Source organism: Dasypus novemcinctus, chromosome 14, assembly GCF_030445035.2.
Source record: "Dasypus novemcinctus isolate mDasNov1 chromosome 14, mDasNov1.1.hap2, whole genome shotgun sequence".
In the NCBI taxonomy this organism is placed as follows: domain Eukaryota; kingdom Metazoa; phylum Chordata; class Mammalia; order Cingulata; family Dasypodidae; genus Dasypus; species Dasypus novemcinctus.
The window spans coordinates 36138107-36164793 of NC_080686.1; the positions used below are offsets into that span (position 1 = coordinate 36138107).

At 38.0% G+C, this 26687-nt stretch overlaps 1 protein-coding gene across 26 annotated transcripts in view; it reads right to left on the minus strand.

The window, feature by feature from the left end:
- Positions 1-26687, minus strand: part of STAU2 (staufen double-stranded RNA binding protein 2) — a 330295-nt gene that overhangs the window by 241422 nt on the left and 62186 nt on the right. For all 26 annotated transcript variants that reach the window (XM_071207866.1, XM_071207860.1, XM_071207865.1 and 23 more), the window contains 2 exons: positions 24251-24410; positions 20820-20955 (listed from right to left, as the gene is read on the minus strand). In XM_071207866.1, the coding sequence (XP_071063967.1) occupies positions 20820-20955; positions 24251-24410 (296 nt within the window). The remainder of the gene's footprint in view (positions 1-20819; positions 20956-24250; positions 24411-26687) is intronic.

Here is a 26687-nt window from a genome sequence, read left to right on the forward strand (position 1 = left end):
TCCTGATGCTCAGGTGGAAACAAGGAAGAAAATGTTCCTTGGACACACAAGTTAGAACTATTTACAAAGTACAATGTTTACTATGGATAAAAAGAACATTTATGGACTACTTGGGAATTTTGCAACCATTTATCACAATGTTTCTATGAGAAAACACACTCTGCAGTTTCCACAAACCAATATAAAAACAAACTTTCAGAACATGGTCTAGTTTGATGATCACTCAAAATCTTGTCAAGAATTTATTAAACAAAATATTAATAAAAATCCCATTACTGTAGAAACTTCTAAAAACATGTCATATAAAATGTCATTATTAATAGTCACAGCACATACTTTAAAAACCGTATTCAAATTTGCTTCTAAATTCAGATAACCTTAAAGACTTCACAAAACCTTGAAAATAAATGAATCCTTATACCAAAAGCATGAGGAAGAAAAGAAAAAATAAAGGGGGCCTCCTCAAAATCAAATACTTTTGCACCTCAAAGGATGTTGTCAAAAGGGTAAAAAGGCAGCCTACTCAATGGGAAAAAAATATTTAGAAGTCACATGTCTGATAAGGGTTTAAAATCCATGATATATAAAGAAATGCTTCTACAAAACAACAAAAAGACAAATAACCTGATTAAAACATGGACAAAAGACCTGAACAGATGTTTGTCCAAAGGAGAAATACGGAGGACAGAAAAACACATGAAATACTGTTCAACATCACTAGTGATTAGGAAAACGCACATCAAAACTATAATGAGATATCATTTAGAATGGCCACTACTAAAAGGACAGCAAACTACAAGTGTTGGAAAGGATGAAGAGAGCCAGGAACACTTATTCACTGCTGGTGGGAATGCAGAATGGTACAGCCACTGTGGGGGGCTGTTTAGCAGTCCCTGAAGAAGGTGAATATAGATTTGCCATATGACCTGGCAATACCACTACTGGGTATACACCCAGAAGAACTGACAGCAGTGACATGAAGAGATATCTACACACTGAGCTTCACGGCAGCATTATTCCAGTTGCCAAAAGACAGAAACAACCCAATTGTCCATCAACTGATGAATAGATAAACAAACTGTGGTATATTCACAATGGAATATTATGCAGCCCTAAGAAGAAATGAAATCATAAAACATGTAACAACATGGATGAACCAAGAGGACATTACCAGACACAAAAGGACAAATACTGTATGACTGCACTCTTATGAACTAAATACATTGCGTAAATTCATGGAGTTCATAACTAGAATATGGATGACCAGAAAATAGAATGAGTTTAGAAAACTAAAGGGTTCTTTGGTGCAGAATTAGCAAAAAGGATGTGTTAATCTTTGGAAAGGAATAGGAAAGGTGAAAGCACATCATAGTGTTGGTAATTAGCAGTGATATTTATGGGTATGACTGTGATTGAAAGGGAGAGTCTAAAGACTGTATATTAGTAGAAGGAAAGCTAAAAAATGTATGGGACTGTATAACATACTGAAACCTCATGTGAAATACAAACAAGGGTAAAATTGCATACATAAGACTTTAAAAAAATACATGAATATAAATAAACTAGAGAGACAGAAACAGAACATCAGCTGTGTACAGCAGGGGAAGCACAGGGAGATTGAGAGGTGATGAGTTTTGTTGTTGTTCAAGTCTGTCTTGTTTTTTAAATTATTATTGGAATAATGAAAATGCTCTAATGATGACTGAAGTGATGAAAGCACAACTATGTGATTAGATCAATACCACTGATTTTACACTTTGGATGGATTTATGCTTTATTAATATGTATCAATAAAACTGATTTGTTTTTAAAAAGTCATTTTATTAATTTAAGAATTCACTTTGTTTGCATCCGCTTTTGTTTTTGTGCTAGGGGGCCATGAAAAAATTAAACTTACTTTATTTTAAAAAACAAAAAAAAATTTTATTTCATAAACATACCACCTATTTTAACAGTCTCTAATCCAAAATTAAGTGGTGAACTTTGGACTTGCCTGATGACCTGCAAGCTAGAGCAGAACAAATGAGTATGGACCCCTGAAATTGAGTCACGGGAGACTTATTACCAAGTTACTGGTACCTGACCACTAACTAGGAACCAAGAAAACAAAGGCTATCCAATCTCTGGGAATAAAAGTAGGAAAGTTGAAAGACCAAATGTAGAATGAATGGCAATCAAGCTGGAAGAACAAGGCAGAAAAGATATATGTATAAAATGCTGCATATAATTCTATAAAGGGCTCAACTTTTCTGAAGCCTGTTTTTAAATCCCAGATTAGTAATTCCTGATATACAGCATAATTTTCCAAAAGAGAATTGATTCCCTGGGCTGCAATAGCAGTATTATTCCAGAGTCAACTAAATTCAAACAACAGGCCAAAAATATCCATATTTGCATTAGAAACTAGTCATCTCCTTTCATAAAGCATATACCAAGAATTAACAATACGATCATAAATCCATTTTTTTTAATTGGGAAGAAGTGAACATTTGAAAACATAAAGAAAAATATGATTTCTCTGAAAATAACCTGTCCCAATACAAATATACTGATATTTAAGTTCTTTCTAATGACGTGATAACACTACGGTAAAGTAAGGTAATGAACATGTGTCACCAATTAATTGTTTACTGAACCCTGGAAACAGCTCTATGAGGAAGCAGAATTTATTCTCCCCAATTTAAAAGTAAGTTAATTGAGAATAAGAAGATTGAATAACCTATTCAAATTCACACAGCTATGATTCAAACTCTAGAGTCTGTACTTGTTATAGACTAGACTATCTACAACATAGGTAGGTAGTACCTCCATATGCACGGTGACTGTAAAGGCTAAAAATTACAACAATAATTGAGCAAACTCAAAGCTAAGCAATTTAGAGGTGCTATTTCATAATCAAAGCACACTATGAGGTAAATATTATTTTAGTACCTAGGAAAACATGTACATTTTGACCAAATGCTTGAGTGGCAGAAATCTGATGCTTTTTAAGTAATATCTTTAGCTTCATTTTAGACAATGAGTATTACAAAATATATTTTTAAAATCAACTTGAGGTTATTGAGATACATATATTGTGGTACATATAATAAAATGGGCCTATTTCAATTGCATAATTGGACATACTTTGATAAACAAAAATACCCACATATCCATCACCAAAATCAAGACACGAAACATTTCTATCACTCCAATTAAGTGCCCTTATAGAATAAATCATCACCTGCAGATCTAGGCAACCAGGGAACTGCTTTTTGTCACTACAGATTAGTTTTGCCTATTCTAGAATTTCATTAAAATGTAATCATACAGTATATACACTATGTTTCTGGTTTCTTTTGCTCAGCATGTTTTTGAGCTTCATACAGATTGCTGCATGGATCACAGTTCATTCCCTTTTATTGCTGAGTAGTATTCTAAGGCATGGTTACATTATAACTTGCTTAATCATTTATTTCTTGATGGATACCTTGGGTCATTTTCAGTTTAAGACTATTATGGGGAAGCAGATTTGGCTCAACTGATAGAGCATCCACCTACCACATGGGAGGTCCAGGGTTCAAACCCAGGGCCTCCTGACCTGTGTGGTGAGCTGGCCCATGTGCAGTGCTGATGTGCGCAAGGAGTGGCATGCAACACAGGAGTGTTCCCCATGTAGGGGAGCCCCATGCATAAGGAGTGAGCCCCAAAAGGTGAGCTGCCCCACGTGAAAGAAAGTGCAGCCTGCCCAAAAGTGGTGCTGCACACATGGAGAATTGACATAGCAAGATGACACAACAAAGAGAGACACAGATTCCCAGTGCCGCTGACAGGAATACAAGCGGACAGAGAAGAACACACAGCAAATGGACACAGAGAGCAGACAACTGGGGGGGGAGAGGGGGGGAGAGGGAAGGGGAGAAGAAAAAAAAAAAAAAAGACCAAGAAAAAGAGAAGTCACCAATCACTAATATCTGAAGTGAAAGGGGCACCCTAACTACTGATCCATGGATATTGAAAGGATTAAGAGGCACAAATGACTTAAAAACAAAGAGAAAACTTGAGTAACTCCAGAAATTGAAATTTGTAATAAAAAACTTTTCTACAAAAAAACTCCAATCTCAGATTCTACCAAACACTTAACGAGGCTACAATAGCAATCCTTCCAAAAAACAAGGAACACATCCCAGTTCACTTTATGAAGCCAGCACTTCCCTGACACCAAAAGTTGGGATCGATATACCTCATCATCCACAGGTATAAAAATCCTTAACAAAAGTATAGGAAATTAAGTCCAGCAATATATAAAAAGCATAAAACACCCTGATTCAGTTGGGTTTATCCTAGGGAAGCAAGATTTGTTTAACAGTCAATGTATGTGCACATCTATCCAACATTGTACTGTAGTCCTAGCTTTGGTACAGTAAACCAAAAAAAGAAAGAAAGAAATGGAGAAAAGTATTGGAAAAGAAGGAATAAAATTTCCTTTATTTGTAGACACCATGATCCTACATGTAAAAACCCAAGATTAAGAGCTACTAGAGGTGCCGCTTCCGGGGGCTCGGCGTGCTCGGCGGAAATAAGGGCCCGTGGCCACGCTGCGTCCTTTTTCCTGCAGCTTGCTGCCGGGCTTCGTCTGAGTCCGATGGCGTCCTCGTTTGCGGGCTGTGCCCGCTCGTACGAGAAGCCGGGTGAAAGTCATCACCATGTGGGTGGTCCCTAGAAGTGGGACAGGACCCTGAAAGCCACAGCAGTTCTTCTGCAAGATGCCCTGATAGTTCTCTCGTCCGTCTGCTTACCTTCTCCAGGAGGGACTGGGAACCAGGCCTGATATGATACCTCCCATGTGAGGGGCGAGTGCCCAACAGCCTGAACCACATCCGCTTCTTGATTTGTTTAAAGCAAGGCTACGATGTCTTTCCACCACGGTGCATGGCACTTTGGAGTCTACCATTCCCCTGGTATTTGAGCAGCAAAATTCCCATAATGCCAGAGCTGGAAGATCCTTGAAAAGCTTCGCCTTGGGTAGTGATCAGGCTGTTCCGTGGAATCAGTGCAGTGATGAGAAGGTGGATGTTGCTCAGGGAGTTGGGTGCCTGCCAACTACGTGGGAGGTCCCAGATTTGGTCCTGGTGCCTCATAAAGAAGACAGCAAGCTGATGCAGCAAGGAGACACAGTGAGAGTCACAACAAGCAGTCAAGCGGGGGTGGCTCAGGCAATTGGGCGCCGCCCTCCCACGTGGGAGGTCCCGGGTTTGGTTCCCAGTGCCTCCTTAAAAAAAAAAGAAGAGGCGCAGACACAGAGAGTGCAAACAATGGGGCGGAGGGGGGGGGGGTAAATTACCCCCAAAAAAGTCACTGGAATTTCTGGTTCTTGGAATAATACTGGTGGGTAGAGGGTCTAGCTGAGGCTTAAGCCTGGGGTGGGGTGGGTTGCGGTTCAATAAAGGTGGTTTTTAAATCTGTGGAGAAAAAAAAAAAAAGAGCTACTAGAACTAACATGTGAATTTAGCAGTGTCACAATAGTATTTCTATATAGTCATAATGGATAATTGGGTAATTACCACAAAATGTGTAATATTCAGGGATAAATTTAACAAAATATGTGCATGACATGTATTCTGAAAATGATAAAGTACTGCTGAGACAAACAAGACTACTGTATTTCTCACTTCTCAAAATTGACCTGAAAATGCACTGCAATCCCAACAAAACCCTGCTGACTTTTTTCCTTGTAGAATTGTTATGGTAATATTAACCTATTTGTATTAATCATAGATATTTTAATTTCCCAATCTGTAATTCCAAAATACCTGCCATATTTGAGTCAGGTTCTAATGCCTTCCTTTCTCTTCAAACTGTGATTTTGCCTTGCAAATTTTGTTGAAACCCAGACAATGATATATTGGGTAAAAGGAACTGAGGTTAATAGGTCTTTAGTGTGAAGTTTTATGTTTACCTGGCTAGAAGTTAGGCTGTATTTACTGTCTTATGTAGTTTTAGGTGTCAGAGGCTAAAATTTCCTTTGGTGTCCTTGTTTTTGTCTTTCCAGTTGTCTTTGGCCTTCCTAGAGACCCCTTCTTAAACAGGGTCTGAGCTTGCAGTTCTTTCAACTGCAGTCCCTTGTTCTTCTATTAGAGCCCTACTAAAGAGGGGGGAATGTTAGTGCGAAAAAGAAGTGTTCTATAATTTTTTATTAGGTCTCAGTCTTTTAGTGAAACTGTAACCTGGGATATAACCTTCAAAAGTGCGACCAAGTGCTTCCCAGCTTTTTGGTTTTTTTCTCCCCTTAGGTTACACAGGAATGCTAGAGAAAGTTGAGTATTGCTCTTCCTACAGGTCAGTTAGGTTTGGTAAAACCCAAGTCAGTTACATCTCTGGTAGAATATTTCCCTTGAGAGCATGCCTTGGTTAAAAACAGAATACTCTATATGTATTTCAAAATGGTTAATTTTCACCTTCCCTGGCTGGAAGCATGATTTTTCTCTGATCATCATCCTGAGAGGCTTCTGAAGGTAAAGTGTTGGCCCCTTTTAAGGCCTGCTCCCCAGGAGACTTTATCTCTCAAGTTAGTCCATGGTTCAGTCTCCAGCAATTGATTAGTTACCCTACCGTTTGCTAGCTCCAACAGCAGTTTCTCCTCCCAGTTAGCTGTGATTTTCTAAATTCATCTCTCCTTCCAGTTTTGTGGGCAGCAGTTTACCCTGTAACCTCAACTCTCTGATGTATCTAAAGAGGAGGTGATTTTTACTTTGTTCAGAATTTTTCTTATTATGGATTTGGGAGCGACAACTTCCAAGCTCTTTACGTATCAGACAAGAAAAGGGAAGTTGGGCAGGAAACTGGAAATTGGACAATGTATTTTGAATGTGTCCTTATTATGGCTTTATATTTATTTCCCCCAAATTAAAAACACCTAAATTCAACAATGTAGCTAGGTAAAAATATGAAAAAATTTACAAAAACTCAACTTCAGCCTATCTTTCAGTTCTACATCCATCATGTAAATTGTTGTCCTCATGAAGTATCATTAGAAAAAAAGTTTCAACATACATTCCATTTATAAAGCACATGATAAAAGAGAAAAGAATATATTCCCCCAACTAACAGATATAGCATACAAAAGGTAAAAGTATATGTATTAGTCAGGGTTCTTTAGGGACAGAATCGACAGGACATATCTATAAACAGTATAAGATTTTATAAAATTCTCTCATGTGACCAAATTCCATAGGCAGACTGCAAACCAGGGAATCTGATCCTTGATGACTTCCTAGGAAACACTGACTGTCCAAAGTCAAGCTGGAAAATTCTCTCTGAATGCTGAAATCACCTCTCCTTTTAAGGCATTCAACTGATTGGATGAAACATCACTCAAAGCTGATGGCAATCTCCTTGGTTGATTATAGAAGTAATCAGTCATCTGTTCAATCTACTCACGATAATTAAAGTCCATAAATGTCCTTGTATCAGCCCAGGGCTTGCTTGGCCAAACAATTAGGCACTACTACCTGGCTGAGTTGGCACATTAGCCTAACCATCACAGTCCACCCCTTGTCAATTTGGCAGTCATACACATCACCTTAAACTAAATAAAAACCATAATAGACATACTTATCTCCACCTAACAATATTCCACTGTCCTGCACACAATCAGAAATGCATTAATTCCCTACACGATAGGGTGCAAGTCCTTGGGTAATATTTACTCTTAAACATGACATCCCTAAATATTATGACATGAACTAAATTCAACTTATATCATGTGATAAGGGGAAAAGTTAGGGAAGAAAACTAAGCTATTCATTATATGTATATATACAATTATACTCATAACAAAACAAGGAAGAAATATTCATGACCATTACAGTCTTCACTTCTGTAACTGGTCATGTGGTCAAAGTTCTTATTTTTCACTACCTATCCCATGTTCCTGTTACCCTCAGCAAGCACCTCAGGTGGCCGTGGTTCTTTGCCTGGTGGGGTGACCCAGACTTATATTCCTGAACATTCTGGACAACTGTTAGGCCAGCTTGGATTGGGTTGTTGCAATTTTCCATTGACTTTAATCACAGGGCATGGCAATACTGAGAGATACCCTAGAGGATCGCCTGTATTCCAGGCAAACTCTTCTTTACCACCGTTACATAGGTACAGTGCTTTTTCCCCTTGAGAACCAGATCAACCACCCCAGCCAGGACAGTAATTCCCTTATTTGCCTGTTGATTCAGAGGCACAAGGAGCCCAAAGTGGCCAGGTGGCAGTCTTAACTTTTAGTTCAATGGAATCACTGTTGTGTTCCCTGGTGGAAGCACTCCTGCTTTTGGAACTATGACCTGGAGAACAGCAGAACTTAGGGTTGCAGGGACGGGAAGCAAAATTTTCCTAATGTATTATTAGGGGTAATAGTGAGTGATGCCACTCCTATCTACTCCTTGATTCCTGGACCTGTGAATCTTGGCTGTGGTAGAAACAGCACCATAGAGTGGATGCTGATTTAGAGTAAATACAGCATTCTGGAGAACACTGCCCAGCCCTATATGGTATTGCCACCTAGTCTGTGTCACAATTGAGTTTTCAAAAGGCTATTCCACAGTTCTATCAATCCAGCTCAGGATGATGGAGAACATGGTAAGACCAGTGAATTCCATGAGCACACACCCATTCTCACATTTTATTTGCCCATGAAGTCAGTTCCTTGATAGAAAGAGTACTGTGTGGGATCCCATGACTATGGATAAGACATTCTGTAAAAGGCTGAATATTAGGCCACAGATTAGGTCATCTTACTCACCTGATTATTAAAATCTTCCTCTGCTGAAATCACCCTCTGGTGAGCATTCACATGGGACACACCATATTATCATGTTTATTGCCTGCTCAGAAAGCTCTATCCACATACTTTTTCATCAGACCTCTTTGTCACCAATTTTCCAATCATATTCCTTCCAAGTTCTTCACTATCCAGCAAAACCACTGGCAACAGCCCATGAATCAGTGTATAAACACACCTCTGGCCATTTCTTCTTCCAAGCAAAATTAATAAATAGGGGCAATGCTTTAAGTTCCACCCACTGGGAGGATTTTCCCTCACCACTGCCCTTCAGGGACATCCCAGCAAGGGGCTGCAGTGCTGCAGCTGTACACTTTTGGGTGGTATCTGTATACTGTGCAGAACTAACTGTAAACCAGGCCCAAGTCTTCTCTACCTCAGTCAACTGATACTAAGGAACTCCCCAAGAGGCCAAAGCTATGGGCTGGAATGGCGACCATTGGCATTTGGGCTACTTCCTCATGTAACTTACCTGGGCCTTCAGGACCCACACAAGTCCTACCTTGTATATACCACTTCCACTTTATTATGGCGTGCTCCTATGCATGCCCAACTTTATGGTTTGGTGGGTCAGATAATACCCAATTCATGATAGGCAACTCAGGTCTCATGGTAACTTGAGGGCCCATAGTTAAATGCTCAGTCTCTACTAAGGTCCAGTAGCAGACCAAAAGCTATTTCTCAAAAGGAGAATAGTTATCTGCAGAGGTCGGGAGGGTTTTACTCCAAAATCCTAAGGATCTGCATTGTGATTCCTCTATAGAGGCCTGCCAAATGCTGCAGATGGCATCTCTATTTGCCACTGACACTTCCAGCATCATTGGATCTGCTGGATCACACGGCCCAAGTGGTAGCACAACTTGCTCAGCAGCCTGGACCTGTAACAGAGCCTCCTCTTGTTCCAGTCCACAATCAAAACTAGAAGCTTTTCTGGTCACTGGGTAAACTGACTGGAGAAACACACCTAAATAAGGAGAGTTGTCTCCAAAATCTGAATAGACCAATTAAGGATTGTGCTTCCTTTTTTGGCAGTAGGAGGGGCCAGATGCGACAGCTTATCCTATACTTGAGAAGGGATATCTCAACATGCCCCATATCATTAGACATCTAGAAATTTCACCGAGGTGGAGGGCCCCTGTATTTTTGTTGGATTATCTCCCATCCTCTCTCAGGCAAATGCCTTACCAATAAGTTGAGAGTCATTGCTACTTCTTGCTCGCTAGGTCCTATCAACATGATATCATAAATATAATGGACCAGTCTTGTGGGAAGGAGAGATAATTAAAGTCCCAGCAGACAATATTATGACATAGGGCTGGAGAGTTGATATATTCCTGAGGCAGAATAGTAAAGGTATATTGCCGGACTTGCCAGCTGGTGGTCCTTATTAATGGCAATGGAGAAAAAAAGCATTTGCAAGATCAATAATTGCATACCAGGTACAGGGGATGTGTTGATTTGTTCAAGCAATGATACCACATCTGGAACAGCAGCTGTGATTCAAGTCACCACTTGGTAAAGTTTACAACAATCTACTGTCATCCTCCAAGATCCACCTGTTTTCTGCACAGGTCAAATAGAAGAGTTGAATGGGGATGTGGTAGGAATCACCACCCCTGTATCCTTCAGATCCTTGATGGTAGCACTAATCTCTGCAATCCCTCCAGGAATCAGGTATTGCTTTTGATGTACTATTTTGCTAGGCAGGGGCAGTTCTAATGGCTTCCACTTTGGCCTTTCCTACCATAAGAGATTTCACTCTACAAGTTAGGGACCCAATGTGGGGATTCTGGAATTACTGGGTATGCCTATTCCAATTATGCATTTTGGAACGGGAGAAATAATGACAGAATGGGTGGAACCCACTGAATCCACTGTGAAACCTGAGATTAAACTCAATCACTTGATCTCCATAAGCAGTGTAGCAGGATCCTTCCCCAAGGGGACCTGGCCTTCTTCTCATGCAAGGGGCTCTGGGTCTGTAAACTGTCTCAGATCTGGGAATTATTATGAGGCTGTCATTCTCTGCGTCTGTAATTCGAGTTAGGGTATTGTTCGCTTGACCTAGAACTCTTCTGCTTATACACACCAAGTAGGAATTTAGTAGACTGCCCGTGAATTTCACTTTAGGTATCTCATGATCTATTAGCCAAGACCATTGCTCTATGAAACTCAGATTCTTTTGATTGCTGCTCTAAGTACCCCTTTCACTGTGGTAATTACACCCTCCTTGTCTTTGGCGATTAACTGCCAATACTTAAGGTTTATCTGCTCAAGATCTGATCATCCCCATAGTGTTTAAGGATTCTAATTCCATTACAGCATTCCCTACAGTAATATCTGAACTACAGAGAAGAACAACCACAAAGCTCTTCAAGGAAGATGGAGTTAGTCTTATAAATTTATCCCTCACAGCCCTGGTTAAAGATGTATCCTCTGGACATTCCTGGGGTGGGTGGGCAGGTCTTAAATGGTAAATCCATTCTAGCATTCCAATCTCTCTAAGCCTTTGAATTCCCTCTTCTACTGTATACCAGGGCAAATCAGGCATCTCAACCTCAGACATGCTGGGCCATCTTTTGGTAGTGTTTCAGTCAGCCACCCAAACAAACTATTAAGAGTCCTTTCTAACCCCTCAAGCAACAGTGTTAAATCCAGAATTTTTGCTTATCGAGCCCATATCAATAAATTCAGCCTGATCCAATTCTATTTTCCTTCCACCATTATCCCATACCCTTAGTATCCATTCCCACACATATTCCCCTGATTTCTGTCTGTATAATTGGAAAACTCATACAGTTTTTTTAGTATAGTGTACTTCCTCTTGGGTCACACTGCCTTTCAGAGCTTGTTGTGATTTTAGTCTAGCAACAGGTCTTGAAGAGAAAAGGGATGGTGGGGATGGGTAAGTATAAGGAAGAAATACCTTGCAAGCTACTGACCTCAGGGTATTCCTCTGCATTTTCATCTGCTGGGACAGGATTAATCTCCTCAGGCTGGGGTTGGAAGGCAGATTCCTCATGGCAGGGTGGAGGTTAGGCAATGCAGGCTTTAGTTTGCCTGGTACCCACTTCAGGGCTTGAGGGAGGTCGGTATTCAGTGGGGCAGGCCATCACAGGTTTATCTAGCAAAATCTCAGCAGAATTTTGTCCCCACCAATATCATCATCAACCCATATGTCTATCCCAATCCTCAGGGTTCCATTCCTTTGCAAACAATGCCTTCACTTTAATAGCAGACACCTTGTGAGGTTGAGATTTTAGCCTCCTTTTTAATGTTGCTACTCATACAATAAGACTCTGAGCCTGGTGTTCAGAGATCTCAAATCTGTGGCTACATGAAACAAGATTTTCTTTCAGAGCACTCATAGAAACTTTCACATCATTTATGTGGCATGTAAGTTGCAAATTAGCTTATCTTTTTCTTTTGTAACTGTATCCAGAGTATCTAGGTACAGCCAACATTACTTTACCTTTTGATTCCACAAAGCTATGATAAGGCGTTGAAAACAGTCTCACCTAGATCCTTCCCTCTTCATAAGCACAGAAGTAGGGGAATCCAATGGTGATATTTTGCATATCTCCGTTGCCAACTCACACCATGGACTGTTAGTGGACTCTTCATTATTGGAATGGGAGTCATTAGTATCCTTGAGTCCAATTAGAGAAGAGCCAATTGCAAAACTCCCAGAACCACTTCAGCAATCCCATGTTTAAGACTGTTTCTCAAGATCCAACCCTGGTACCAAGCTATAGTAACCAGGGTTCTCTAGGGAAACAGAATTGACAGGAGACAGCTGGAAATAGTACGAGATTTTGTAAAATTCTCTCATGTAACCATGGGGATGCAAAAGTCCAAATTCCACAGGCAGGCTGAAAACCAGGGGCTTGATGAAGGTCCTTGATGAGTTCCCAGGAGAAGGTAGCTATCCAAAGCCGAGCTGGGAAACTCTCTGAATGTTGAAATTCCCCTTTTAAGGCATTCAACTGATTGGATAAAACAATACTCACTGCTGACAGCAATCTTCTTAGTTGATTGTAGATGTAATCAGCCATCTATGCTATCAACTCTCTGATGAATGAAGTCCATAAATGTCCTTGTATTATAATTAGTCCAGTCCTTGCTTGACTAACTGGGCACAACTGATACATTGATACATTGAGTTGATACATTAGCCTAACCATCATAATATACTTAACTATAAGAAATAAAATTCCTGCTTTTATCTACTTCACAATTATTTCATTTATCCAAGAGTCTTTAAAGTTGTCTTCTTGGCTAACATTTTCCTATTAGGTTGAACCATATGAAACTGACATTTTATTGGTCAGGAAAAAAAGTTCATATATTGGCAATTTCATGTAGTTTAACCTCTCATTTATCATTTAACTATCAGCCTTGGAAAACCAACCACAGTGAACTCACCCAGTCCTTATGTTGTTTTATCAACACACAAGCACCATCTGGTGGCAGAAAGAAATAACTGTAGGTTTACACTTGTTTAAATCACTGCTGATGAAAATATTTGCAGTATTTTTCAACTGTCCTACTTTCAAGTGTGCTTTATTTAAAAGACATTACAAAGCAGCAAAGAGTGCTTATGTTGGCAGTTTGATCAAGCTCAAAATAAATATCAAGCCAACATCACAATAATGTCCTGAGCAGCAAGTCCTGAGCTATATAATATTAACTTTGAAATACAATATACAAGCTATTTTCATAAACGAAAATCTCAGTTATTTCTCATTTTACTGTTAACATAATGAAAAATTTCAGTTTGAATGCTCCCAAAATTTTGTTTTACCCTGCTCAGTTTTCATGGAAAAAATGTCATAGCTCTCCATAAAGTTATTTCCCAGGGCTACAGGAAAAGACCCTGAAATCTTGAGGAGGTTACTCCTCTGCCTATAAAAACAGGTATCTTTTAGGCAAAGCAACCCAAACTCTTTCCTTGTTTTTACCCTGCTATGGACTCATACCATACATGTTAAGAGAAAACAACTCTATTAACCTAACTATAAGTGCCTGGACCATTAATCAAAGGTAAACAAACATTGCTTAGATACAAAATATTCCCACCAATTTTGAGTACAAAGGTGGCTAGCATAAAACAATGCCATGAAATGGTTCCAAAACTAAATCATGGCAATGGAAAACCAATGCATACAAATCCTTTTCAGAAAGAAGTTAAAATCCTAAATGAACTAAGAACTAATGAGTCACTTGAACATTAGATTGTATCCTAAACAATGCCAAGTTTTCTGCAAGGTATGCAGCAAATTGCCATTTCGGAAGCTCTGGGCCCTAAAGTACTTCTTCTCCCCATGTATACTTCCAATAAACCCTCAAAGCCAAGATAAATGCCTCACACTCTTCATGAAGCCTTAGTGTGAGATGTAGTCCCTCCTAAATACCTCAAACTTTTTGTTGTTGTTTTTCAGGAAGTCCCGGGGATAGAACCCAGGACCTTATATATGGGAAGCAGGTACTCAACTACTGAGCTGCACCCGCTCTCCTCAAACATTTTTAACTCAACATATTCAAAACTGAATTCCTTATCTTTCCAAAAACCTGTTTCAATTCCTCTCATGGTAAACAATATAACTAGCCATCCAGATATGTGAAAGTATCTTTAATACCTCATCCACTCAAACACCAAATGTTATCAAGTCTACCTCCTAGAGTGTCTGCTGACCCTCTCATCTATTCTAAAATCTTCACTGCTCCAGGCCCTCACTATGTTAAACCTGAATTACAACAATATCCATATAATTCACCTTTCTCCCTTGACTTTTAGGCCTATCTAAACTATTCTCCACATTTCTACCAAAGCAATATCCCTAAAACATACAGCCAATTATTTTATCTCTCAGCTTAACACTCTTCCAAGGCTCCCAGGCACCTATAGCGTAAAATGTAAACTTCTTGTCATGACACCTGAGGACATACGGATCAGGGCCCTGACTGATGTTCAATCTTTCATTAAAGACATACCAAACTACTTTCAAATGAACCAAACTTAACAAGATTTCTTGCCTTTGCTCCCAAAATCTAGGGTGCTTTTGTTTTCCTCCTTTACTTGGCTAACTGCTAGTTAACCTTTGTATTAGTCAGCCAAAGGGCTGCTGATGCAAAATACCAGAAATTGGTTGGTTTTTTATAAAGGGCATTTATTTAGCATAGGCGTTTACAGATACCAGGCCATAAAGCACACGTTACTCCCCTCACCAAAATCTATTTCCACATGTTGGAGCAAGATGGCTGCCGACATCTGCGAGGGTTCAGGCTTCCTGGGGTCCTCCATTCCTCAGGTTTCTTTTTCCTGGGCTAAGGGTTCCTCTCTTCCTGGGGCTTGCTTCTGTTTCCTCTGTAACTTACTTCCCAGGGCTCGAGCTTAAGGCTTCAGCAACAAACTCCAACATCAAAACTTCAACATCAAAACTTCAACATCAAAAACCCTCCAACCGTGTCCTTTGCCATGTCTTTTATCTGTGAGTTCCCACCCACCAAGGGATGGGGACTCAACACCCTACTGGCCCAAGAGGTTTACCTGATTACTTAATCAAGCAAACCTCTGAATCCAATATAATCTGATATACCCTGATGAAAAGATCAGTTTATAAACATAATCCAATCTTTCTTTTGGAATTCACCAATAATATCAAACTGCTACAACCTTGAATATTGATTTTCCCTCAGAATCAGCCTTTAGGGAACTATTCTATCCCCAATCTATAAAATAATTCTTCTCTGTAGAGTAATTTGAGTGGAGCTAAATAGTGCTTTTCTACCGTGGACAGATAACCCAGGCTTGGCCAATTAAAGTACTCCTACACCCCCAAACTCATCGGGGTGACTAATTCTGGGATGGACAGTCAACACAAAGCCTTTTTTTCCAAGAACTATTTAAAAAAAACAAAAAACAAAAAACCTACTCCTTCCCTAGTACTACAAGTCAGAGGACTATATAGAAAATGAGGTATTGCAAATGAAAGTGAGCTTGTTTGAAAATTAAGTAAAGCAGAAGAAATATGAGACAGCATTTAGAAAATCAAAGGAAAATGAGGACGAACACCAATCCTGCATCCAACCACATCTGAAGAGCTCCCCAAGAGACCTCCCACTTAGTTATATGAACCAATAAGTTCCCATTTTCACATAATCAAGGTTTTGAGTTGCAGCCCTTTGGAAATCTACATCATAGTATTTCTCTTTCTTTCTACTCTTTTTGTGCTCTGCAGAAAATTCTAAAGACCCCCAATATCTGAAAGGAAAATTTACTTTATCCATGAAAGTCTACTTTATCCATTAAATGTTCCAAGGTACAGCCCTTAAGTGGAGCCACAAATAAAATTTTTGCACTCCCCATGATATCCATGAAATCAAATCACTGAACTAGAAACTGCCAATAAAGGAAAAATGTCAACATTCTTAACAGAAAATCTAGAAAAGAAAAAAATCAAACCAAATCACATGCCACCCTGCCACCTCCTCTGACCAGGTCCCAAATACTGTGTGTACTCTATTGTGGGCCCGGTGGAGAGTGAAAATGGGCTCGCCCTTTACTTTCCTCGGTTTATTCCTATCTGTGAAGACAAGATGTCAGAGGAGGCCACCTCCCTGTGCACTCTTTATGTACTCTATTCCAGCCACACTGGCCTCCTGGCTGTTCATCAACATCACAGGAACACTCTGTGTCAGGGCCTTTGACTCGCTGTTTATTCTGTCTGGAATGCTCTCCCTCTTGACATTCACCCAGCATTTTCCCTTTTCCTTTAGATCTTTATCAAAATTCATCTTCTCAGTAACCACCTTATCTAACAGAGAATACTTCATATTCTCCTTCCCTGGTTGATTTTTCTTCCTTAGTCTTTTATCACTGTCTAATGTGCTATATGCATTACTACTCATTGACTATTTGCTTCCCCTACTAGAGCATGAGCTCTATAAAGACAGGGTTTGTTGTGTGATATTCATTGCTTTAGCACCAGGGTTTTCATTTAAAAGTAATAAATCCACTAGTCAATTTAGAAAAATTTCAATAAAGGACCACAGATTTCAAAATACTACAAAATGTTTAAATATAATATCCTCAATCTATTCATAATAGTACATTAAAAATATCTTGCAAGTATAGACAAAGTGTTCCTGACTGAGTGGACCAAACATACCTATTGTGGTTAACTGGATACCTAGTTTTATTTATACAGGGTAACTTCAGACTACAGAGAAAGACAATGGAAATGTTATACAGAAAAAGAGAAAGAGAAATTTTATATCTCCCTCACCTTCCAAGTCGTGAGGACACCAAGCTGAGAGCCAATGAGCCTGCCACTCGATGTTCCACAGGATAAAATGAGATGCTACAGATCAGAATGGGAATGGAACAACAGACCAGGTGGCCCAAACAAGGCTAAGGGTTTAGGCTAGGTTAGCAAGGGGAAGATGACAGACACTCTTTGAAAATATTATATGAGCACCAAAAAAAAAAGGCTTACAAGTCACCAACTGCAAACTTCAGCAGGACAGGCAAGAGAGGTACACAGCTTCCAGGTGAATATGGAACATCACCACAAAGACCAGAGAAGCAAGACGACAACACAAGATACCCATACAAAGGTAAGGGCTTCCTCACTTCTGTCAGGGTGATACAGGGTGGTGAAACCCCAGACACAACTGGGGAGGAAAAGGGAGAGGGGGCACAAGTCTACAAGATGGTGCAATGACCCTGAGTAATAAATGCCTAAAGGAACTATCTATGTACAATTTGAAAAGAACTAAGTTTTAAATGGATAGGATTAAAGGCAAATTTTCTACCACCAAGCAAGATACCAAAAAGTATTAGCTTATTTAGAGACTAAGTATCTTCTCTGCACATCTGAGTTGTAATGTCAGTAAATGTAAGTGCTCTAAACCAAAACAAAAGCATTAGTAAATATCAGATCATATGGTAAAGAATTTCTTAGGCATAAAAGCAATGGGAAGCATCACAAGCGAAAAAAAATGAATAGATTAAAACATTAAAATGAACACATAAACCAGTTTTTTTAGAGTGGGAAAATTACAAACATAATAGTATACCTTCAACACATAAAAATCTGAAAAATTGTCAAGCAATGCAAAAAAATTTTGGCAACTTAAATTTAAAAGGAAGAACAGCTAATAAAATTTTAAAAACTGTTCTGCCTCAGTAATAAACAATAAAATTAAAATTAAAACAAAACACCCAGGGAAGCAGATGTGACTAAACAGATAAGAGCATCTGCCTACCATATAGGAGGCCCAAGGGTTCGATACCCAGGGCCTCCTGGCTCGTGTGGTGAGCTGGCCCACTCTCAGTGCTGCTGCGTGCAAGGAGTGATGGCCCATGCAGGGATGCCCCCACATTAGGGTGCCCCCCACACAAGGAGTGGCCCCTGCACAAGGAAAGCCGCGCTGGGCGAAACCGCAGACCACCCAGGAGCGGCACCGCACACACAGAGAGCTGACACAGCAAGTTGATGCAACAAAAAGAGACACAGATTCCCAGTGCCACCTGATGAGAATACAAGCGGACACAGAAAAACACAGCAAATGGACACAGAAAGCAGACAACCAGGGGGAGGGGGGGACACAAAATACCCAGAGGCGGATGAGGCCTAGGTGGCTGGGCTCCCGCCTACCACATGGGAAGACCAGGGTTCAGTTCCCGGTGCCTCCTGGAAAAGACAAGCAAGATGGCGAGCTGGTGTGATGGGTGGGCATGGTGAGCTGATGCAGCAGGATGACGCAACAAGGAGACACAAAGAGGTAAGACAATGGGAGATACAGCAGAGCAGGGAGCTGGAGTGCCTCAGGCAACTGAGCACCTCTCTCCCACATGGGAGGTCCCAGGTTCAGTTCCCAGGGCTCCTAAAGAGAAGACAAGCAGTCACAGAGCGTGCAAACAACAAGGGGGGGGGGAATTAAATAAGTAAAATACATACTAAAAATAAAATTAAAAAAATTTTTTAAACATTTTGCTATTAAGACAATTTTTAAAGTTCTAATAGTGTTTTCAGAGTGATATATACATTCTCATATACTGTAAGAAATTAGTACAATCTTTAACGTAACTAAGTATTACATTGTTCTTTTTAACCCTAATATTCCCCTTCTAGTAACCTATCTTAAAGCAACAGTAATGTAAGCAAAGATTTATGCATATAAGGATTGATTACTGCTGCATTGTTTATAGTATCTAAAAATAAAAGAGGATGGGGGAATAACACAGATTAGTAACAAAAGGCATGCAATTAAATAAAATATTCCTTGGCCATATGAAGTACTATATAGGTATTAAAAATTTCTCAAAGATTAAAGATATAAAATATGATAGATAATATTAAGTGAAAACGGGCATAATATTGAATATACAGCATAAACAAATTATGGTATATTCATATAGTGGAATACTGTTCAGCAATTTTTTTTTAAAAGAAGGATGAACTGATATAAGCCACATGGGTAAATCTCAAAAATCAAAAGCAAACAAACAACAAACAAAAAAACTATTACATGACATAAAAGAAGCCAAGCACAAAGGAGTATCTATAAGGAAGTTCAAAGGCGTCTATAAGAAGTTCAACAACAGGCAAAACTAGTAATGGTGGTAGAAATTAGAATAATGGTTATTTCCGAGAGGGGATATATTAACTACCAAGAGCATACGGTAATATGCTAAGGTTATGGAAATATTCTAGACCTCCTTCTGGTAGTGATTAGATGAGGAGATACATATGCAAAAAGTCATTGAATAAGAATAAAAATATATAAGTAAATAAAATAATGAAGTCATCAGGATGTACATATAAGATTTGTGCATTTTACCATATATATATATATATATATATATATATATACCTTAATAAAGTACAATAAAACTGCATATAAAAACACTTTCAATTTATTAAATATATACACGTGCAAAAAAAATGCAAAATACATCAAAATATTAACGGTGATTAATTCTGGGATTCAAATTATTTATATTTTATTTTTACTTTACCACATTTTTCAATTTCTCTACATGGGCCACTGGCTTTTTTGGTCAGGAAAAAGAAAAACCCTAAACTTAATTTTGAAAATTCTGCCACACTTGTAAAAGAAAATTTTATACATGTAACTATCATAAAATCATGCCACGTGCAAAAAGCCTTAGCAAGTCCTTCCTTCCTCCAATTCCCTACAAATCAAAAATACTCATGTTTGTAATGCAGATAGGACAAATCAAGAAAAACACTGAGCTAAGTATCTGCCTTAATTGCATGGTGAATGCATGTGAAAGTCAATTGGCAGGTTAGTACTATAAACTACTGAATGACTTTAAAATTGGTCCTGCAATAAAACAAGGCTCTCATGATTCAATAAAAACTAATTCCAGGGAGCGGATTTGGCTCAACTGTTAGAGCATCCATTTATCATACAGGAGGCCCAGGGTTCAAACCCAGGGCCTCCTGACCTGTGTGGTTAGCTGACCCACACACAGTGCTGATGCACTCAAGGAGTGCTGTACCATTCAGGGGTGTCCCATGCATAGGGGAACCCTACACGCAAGGAGTGTGCCCTGCAAGGAGAGCCACCCTGTGCAAAAAAAGCACAGTCTGCCCAGGAGTGGCACTGCACACAAGGAGAGCTGGCACAGCAAGATGACACAACAAAAAAGAGGCACAGACTCCCAGTGCTGCTGACAAGAATGCAAGTAGACACAGAAGAACATACAGCAAATGGACACAGACAGCAGATAACCGGCGGGATGGGGGAGGAGGGGAAAGAAATTTTTGAAAAAATAATAATTCCTGAAAACTTTTTTTTTTTTTAACTAAATAACTTACTTTTAACTGGTATTCCTTATGGGACTGATTTATACAAATTTCAAGCAAAATGCCTAAAGTAAAATTTATTTTCAATGAAAATACTTTGAGTTTCAGAAACTTTTGTGATATGCATAAATAATATATAAGAACAAAACCAAAGAAGATATACAAACCTCTGATTGTACATGCCCCGAAAGTTGTAATTAGCTCTATAATTGGGGAATGGCTTTGGGTCTAATGGTCTGTAGATGGCAGGCTCTCCCCTTTTCATAGCAAGCCCATTCAGTTCCACAGTTGGGGTTATACTGCCTGTTAAAAAATATATGAAAGGTACACACAAGTGAAATATTTCCACAATAAATCATGCAACCTATATTTACCCTACATTTAATTATCATGGAATAAGGTAAGAGTAGATGGCCTATCTGTATGAATTTCTGACTAAGCAAGTATATAAACAAAGTAAATGAAATATGAAATTATTTTCTAAAGAAATCTCTTTGGAGTTTTTGCAACATTTTCCATACACTAATGACTGAAAATTTCAAATCATTTGTCATATTATTGCAAAACAATGCAAACACACAAAATTCTTAGTTTGCACATTTTGGATATTATTAAAGAAAATAGTGAACTTCGACATTACTTACCCAGAAAGCTTACATGTATTTAATCATTAAAAAGTTATTCTCTGTGAATATTTTTATTTATATTTTGCTAATCAAGCAGCTAAAATTGGCAACAAATACTAGGACATCAGTAAAAATTACTAAATTCAATTACAAAACTTAATTCTTGAATTTATCTAATGAAAAAACTTTGTTTTTTCTATAATCCCTGTGGAGAATAATGGTTGAAATTAAAATGTCATCTATTTCTCCCAAATATTAAAAGATACGTACAACAGCACTAATGATAAAAGCAAAAGACTGGAAACAATACAAACAACAGCAACAGTATAAATGAATAAATGTATCATACGCACATTCATGCAAAGTAATACTATATAGTAATGAAATACTATAGTGTTAAATACAACATGAATAAATCTCACAAACATAATATTGTAAAAACAAGCTATAACAAAAAAAGTATAGTGTTTTGATTCAATCCAGCAGGCAAAACAAGTGTCTAAGATTTCAGAAATCAGAATAGTGGAAGGGGCATGAGGAAAGCTCCCAAATCACTGATAAAGACCTTTATCTTCTTCTGAAGAATAATCAAACAGGTGTGACCACAGGGTAAAAATTCACCAAGTTCTACACTTGTAAATTTGTACACTCATCTGTACCTAATATACTTTATTTTAAAAGTTTGCCTCCAAAAAATACATTCATTCTGTTTGCTCCTGCAACATTCAACAGCAGAAACCTTTATCTCCAATGGTCTTTTAGACTGTTTCCTTCCTCTGACTTCTTTGCTGGTTTACTTCCCACTGTAATCCTCTAAGTGTGGACTTCAACAAGCACTCAGCACACAATTGCTCTTTCTTTACACTATATGACTTGGAAATCCATCCACTACCATGGCTTCAACCATTGGATCAGTAAAACCTGTCCTTCTCTTCCATTCCCACTGCCATTTCCAATAATCTTACAGAGTATGGGGCATATGGTACTCAAAGTATGTGAGTTTCTTTGCTTCTTTCCTTACCCATAAATTATGGCAATGATTACCTATTTAGTATATTCCTCCTTCCATTCACATGTCAAATTAAACTTTTGAAAATGCTTTTAAACATATTATGCATCTATTAATAAATATTTACAAATTTTTCCAATTAAATTTATAGAAAAAATTTAATTTCTTGAAACTGACATTTCAAGTTCATCACAATTCAGTACCAATTTACATCTCTAATCTTATGTTTTACTAGTCTCTTACCAAGTTTTTTTTTAACTAAGCCCATTAACCATAATCTACCCCGATGCCTTTCCTCATAGTATTCCGTTCTACAGTATTCTTTCCTCAGCCTAATCACCATTCAAGGCCCATACCTTACCTCTTCAATTACTTCAGTCCATGGTTATCAATACCTATGGTATGGATAGCTTTATCATTCATTCAGCTCTTTTTTTTAAGATTTTTTTTTATTCCCCCCCCCCCCGCCCAGTTGTCTGCTCTCTGTGTCCATTCGCTGTGTGATCTTCTGTGACCGCTTCTATCCTTATCAGCAGCACCAAGAATCTGTGTTTCTTTTTGTTGTGTAATCTTGTTGTGTCAGCTCTCTGTGTGTGCAGCTCCATTCTTGGGCGGGCTGCACTTTCTTTCACACTGGGCGGCTCTCCTTATGGGGTGCACTCCTTGCGCGTGGGGCTCCCCTACACGGGGACCCTTGCGTGGCAGGGCACACCTTGCGCACAACAGCACTGTGCGTGGGCCAGCTCCACATGGGTCAAGGAGGCCCGGAGTTTGAACCGCAGACCTCCCATGTGGTAGGCGGACGCCCTGTGCATCAGGCCAAGTCCGCTTCCCTCATTTGGCTCTTAATCTTTACCTTTAAGTTATGTGTTTATGTATAAGACTAAAATAGCCTCACAGAAAAGGACAATGTTATACCTCTTATATATATAAAAGCAAGAGCTTAACATGTAGCAGTGGTAGTATGGTGCTAGTAATCAATCAGTAACCTGAAGTTCTGAAAATGTAAAAAAGGAGACAGCCTCTTACCAAGCTCAAACTCAAAAGAATGGGATTTTTTCCAAATTGTAATAATATTTTGTTTTTTTTACACAAGAATAAATTTTGAAATCTGTTGAACAGAAACAAAGAAACTAGTAATAGGAAAACTAGAAAGTTCTAGGATTTTAAAGAGTAGACTAGTTCTACATAGCACATGCTACATCAGATATAGAAAGAAGAAGTATCTTTGTGGGTTTGAGTATAAAAATAAGCACATGGCCTATAATTAAATAGATTATAGAGTCGCTGTTGGCAGGAATAATATCTTCTTTTAATCCACAAAAATACATAAGGCTATATTGGTCCTAAGGTAACCACTTGAATAAGTTAATAAATGAATGAGTAAATGATATACAGCTGCTACCAAATATATAGGGAATTTTTAACTTGATATTATCAGTTAATATTCTATGTCCAACACAGGTTTGGTCTATTCCAAATAGATAACTGAACATATAATGTGGCCGATATTGAATGCAACCAGTACTTTTAAAAATTATTTTTAGAAACTTAAAATTAAAATGGTCATTTGCCTAACAGTATATTAGCCAACTTTTTGGATTTATGGTTTTCTTAATAAACCTCAATGAATGTCAGCCATTTCAGAATTTTATACCAACAACAAAAGAATAAAATGTTTAGGGCTAATTTTATAAATATTTTTTGATTAAATTAAAACTAATAGTATTACTTTAATTATTAAAATTTGATATTATATATTTATTAACAGAAATTGACAATTTCTGTCTTTACATTAAAAAAACTCAGTCATAATTTCTGTGCTTGGTATCTAAGTGTGTTTTTGCCAACATTTAAAAGTTAATAAGAATCCTTTATTGCACCCAATAAAGCAAAACTTAAAAAACAGCACGTACAAAAACAGCTATATAATATAACAGAAGGAAACAAGTCATTGTCATACCTGGGTTATTATTAACATTACTTTTGGGTGGTTTCTGAACTGGTTTGGGAAGCGTAGATTCAGACAAAGCTTTACTAGCAACGGCTTGCTGGGCCTTCTTTATACTGCTTCCTTCTGATTCCCATGTCTGGTCACCAAGACTCAGTTGCACTGAGAACATCTTAGAAAACATAAATAGACAAAGAAAACATTAAATATTTTTCCATTTTGTGCAACAAAGAACATTATCAAGAAAGGAAAAACACAATTAACAAAATGGGAGAAAATATTTGGAAACTATATATCTGATGAGGGTTTATATCCAGAACATATAAAGAACTGCTACAACTAACAACAAAAACACAAACAGCCCACTTTAAAAATGGGCAAACGACTTGAATAGATATTTCTCCAAAGATATACAAATGGCCAATAATCACAATAAGATACTTAATGTCATTAGCCATTAGGGAAATGCACATCAAAACCACAATGAAGCACCACCTCATACCCACTAGAATAGCTATTTTAAAAACAACAACAAAAGAAAATAACAAGTGTTAGCAAGGATGCACAGAAATAGGAACGTAAGTATATTGTTGGTGGGAATGTAAGATGGTACAGCCACTGTGGAAAATAATTTGGTGGTTCCTTAACAAGTTAAACAGAATTGCCATATAAACTGGCAATCCCACTTCTGGGTAGATATCCAAAAGAACTGAAAGCAGGGACTCAAACAGATATTCATAAGCCAATGTCCATAGAAGCATTATTGACAACAGCTAAAAAGAAGCAACCGAAATGTCCATCAAAAGATGAATGGATAAAAAAAAATGTTGTAAATAATACCATAGAATATTACTCTGCCATTAAAAGGAATGAAGTTCTGATATAAGCTCCAACATGGATAAGCTTTTAAGATATGATGAGTGAAATACGATAGACATAAAAGGACAAATACTGTATGATTTCACTTACATGAATTAATTAGACTCTGCAAATTCATACAGACAGAGAATAGAGTACAAGTTACCAGGGGCAGTGTGGAGGAGGATCAGGAAGTTGATGCATAATGGGTATAAGGTTTCTATTTGGGGTGATGGGATAGTTCTGGCAATGGACAGTGGTGAGAGTAGTGCAACATAGTGAATGTGATTAAGCCCAATGAATGGAATGTTTATGAGTGACTGATATGGGATATGTTGTGTATGCTTCTACCATTTTTTTTTTAAAGTGACTAAAGATAAATAATGACATTTAAATGTAATCCATGATCTTGGACTAGAACTAATAATGGAAGAGAAAATGCCCAGAAGGACATTAGAAGAACATATATTTTTTTAGAACTGGAATATGGGCTATAAGCTTTATACCAGTGCAAAATTGCTTGAACCTGATCACTGTACTTAAGGTTAATATTACATAGGTAAATATCTTGTTCTCAAGAAATGTACATTTCTTATTAAGTGTTCAAGGAGCATGATACAACCTACTCTCAAATGTTTCATAAACAGATAACCAGATAAATATATTATAAGGATGGATGGATGGACGATGGCTAGATGGATGGATAGAAAGACAGACGAATACTCAGATCGATGATTATATATAAAGAATGACATAGCAAATGTGGCAAAATGTTAAAAGCTGGTGGATTTGGGGAGCTGGATGGGGAGTATGTTGGAATTCTCTGTATGGATTTTGGATTATTTTTGCAGTAGTCCTGTAAGTTTAAAATTATTACAAAATTAAAAGTTTAAAATTTTTTTCATGAAATTAAATGTGCTGTCTGATACAAAAGTAAACACATCCTAAAATCAGATTTTCGAGCTAAAGGTGACCTTACAGATCATTAGCTCCAAAAACTTTATTCTATCTAGTGAAAGAATCTTATTAAGGAATTGTACCAAATTCCTTCTATTATATCCAAAGGCTTAACAGCAGCTCTAAGCATAAAACTTGGGTAGAAAAATCAAGAAGAAATCTTTTCCATAAGTAAAATCATATTGTTAATGTCATTCAAATAGTCCTTAAGAAAGTAGAGTAAGTATAAAGAGGAAGAGAAACTGTAAGAGAAGCAAAAAGGCCCTTTATCTATAAGAATTTTATAAAAACCTAATTCCTATATTTACCCTTAGCACCATCTAATCAATGAGTCAGGCAATCCTATTAAATATTCTATCACCAAGAAATTTTCTCAACCTTTCACCAAATTCCATCCATTTTTACCTCATATATATTTCTCAAATCTCTTTCCTTCTCTCTCTGCCGCTAACACTGCATTGGATCTAGACTTTTATCATCTCTTGCTTAAAATTATCTCACAACTAGAACTATCTTTGTAAAATTCCAATCCAATTGCCAACCAACAGCAATTTAAAAACCTTCAATTTAAAAAAAAATAGAAAAAACAAAACTTTCAATTGTTCCTCATTTTACCATGGCAAGGCTCTACCTA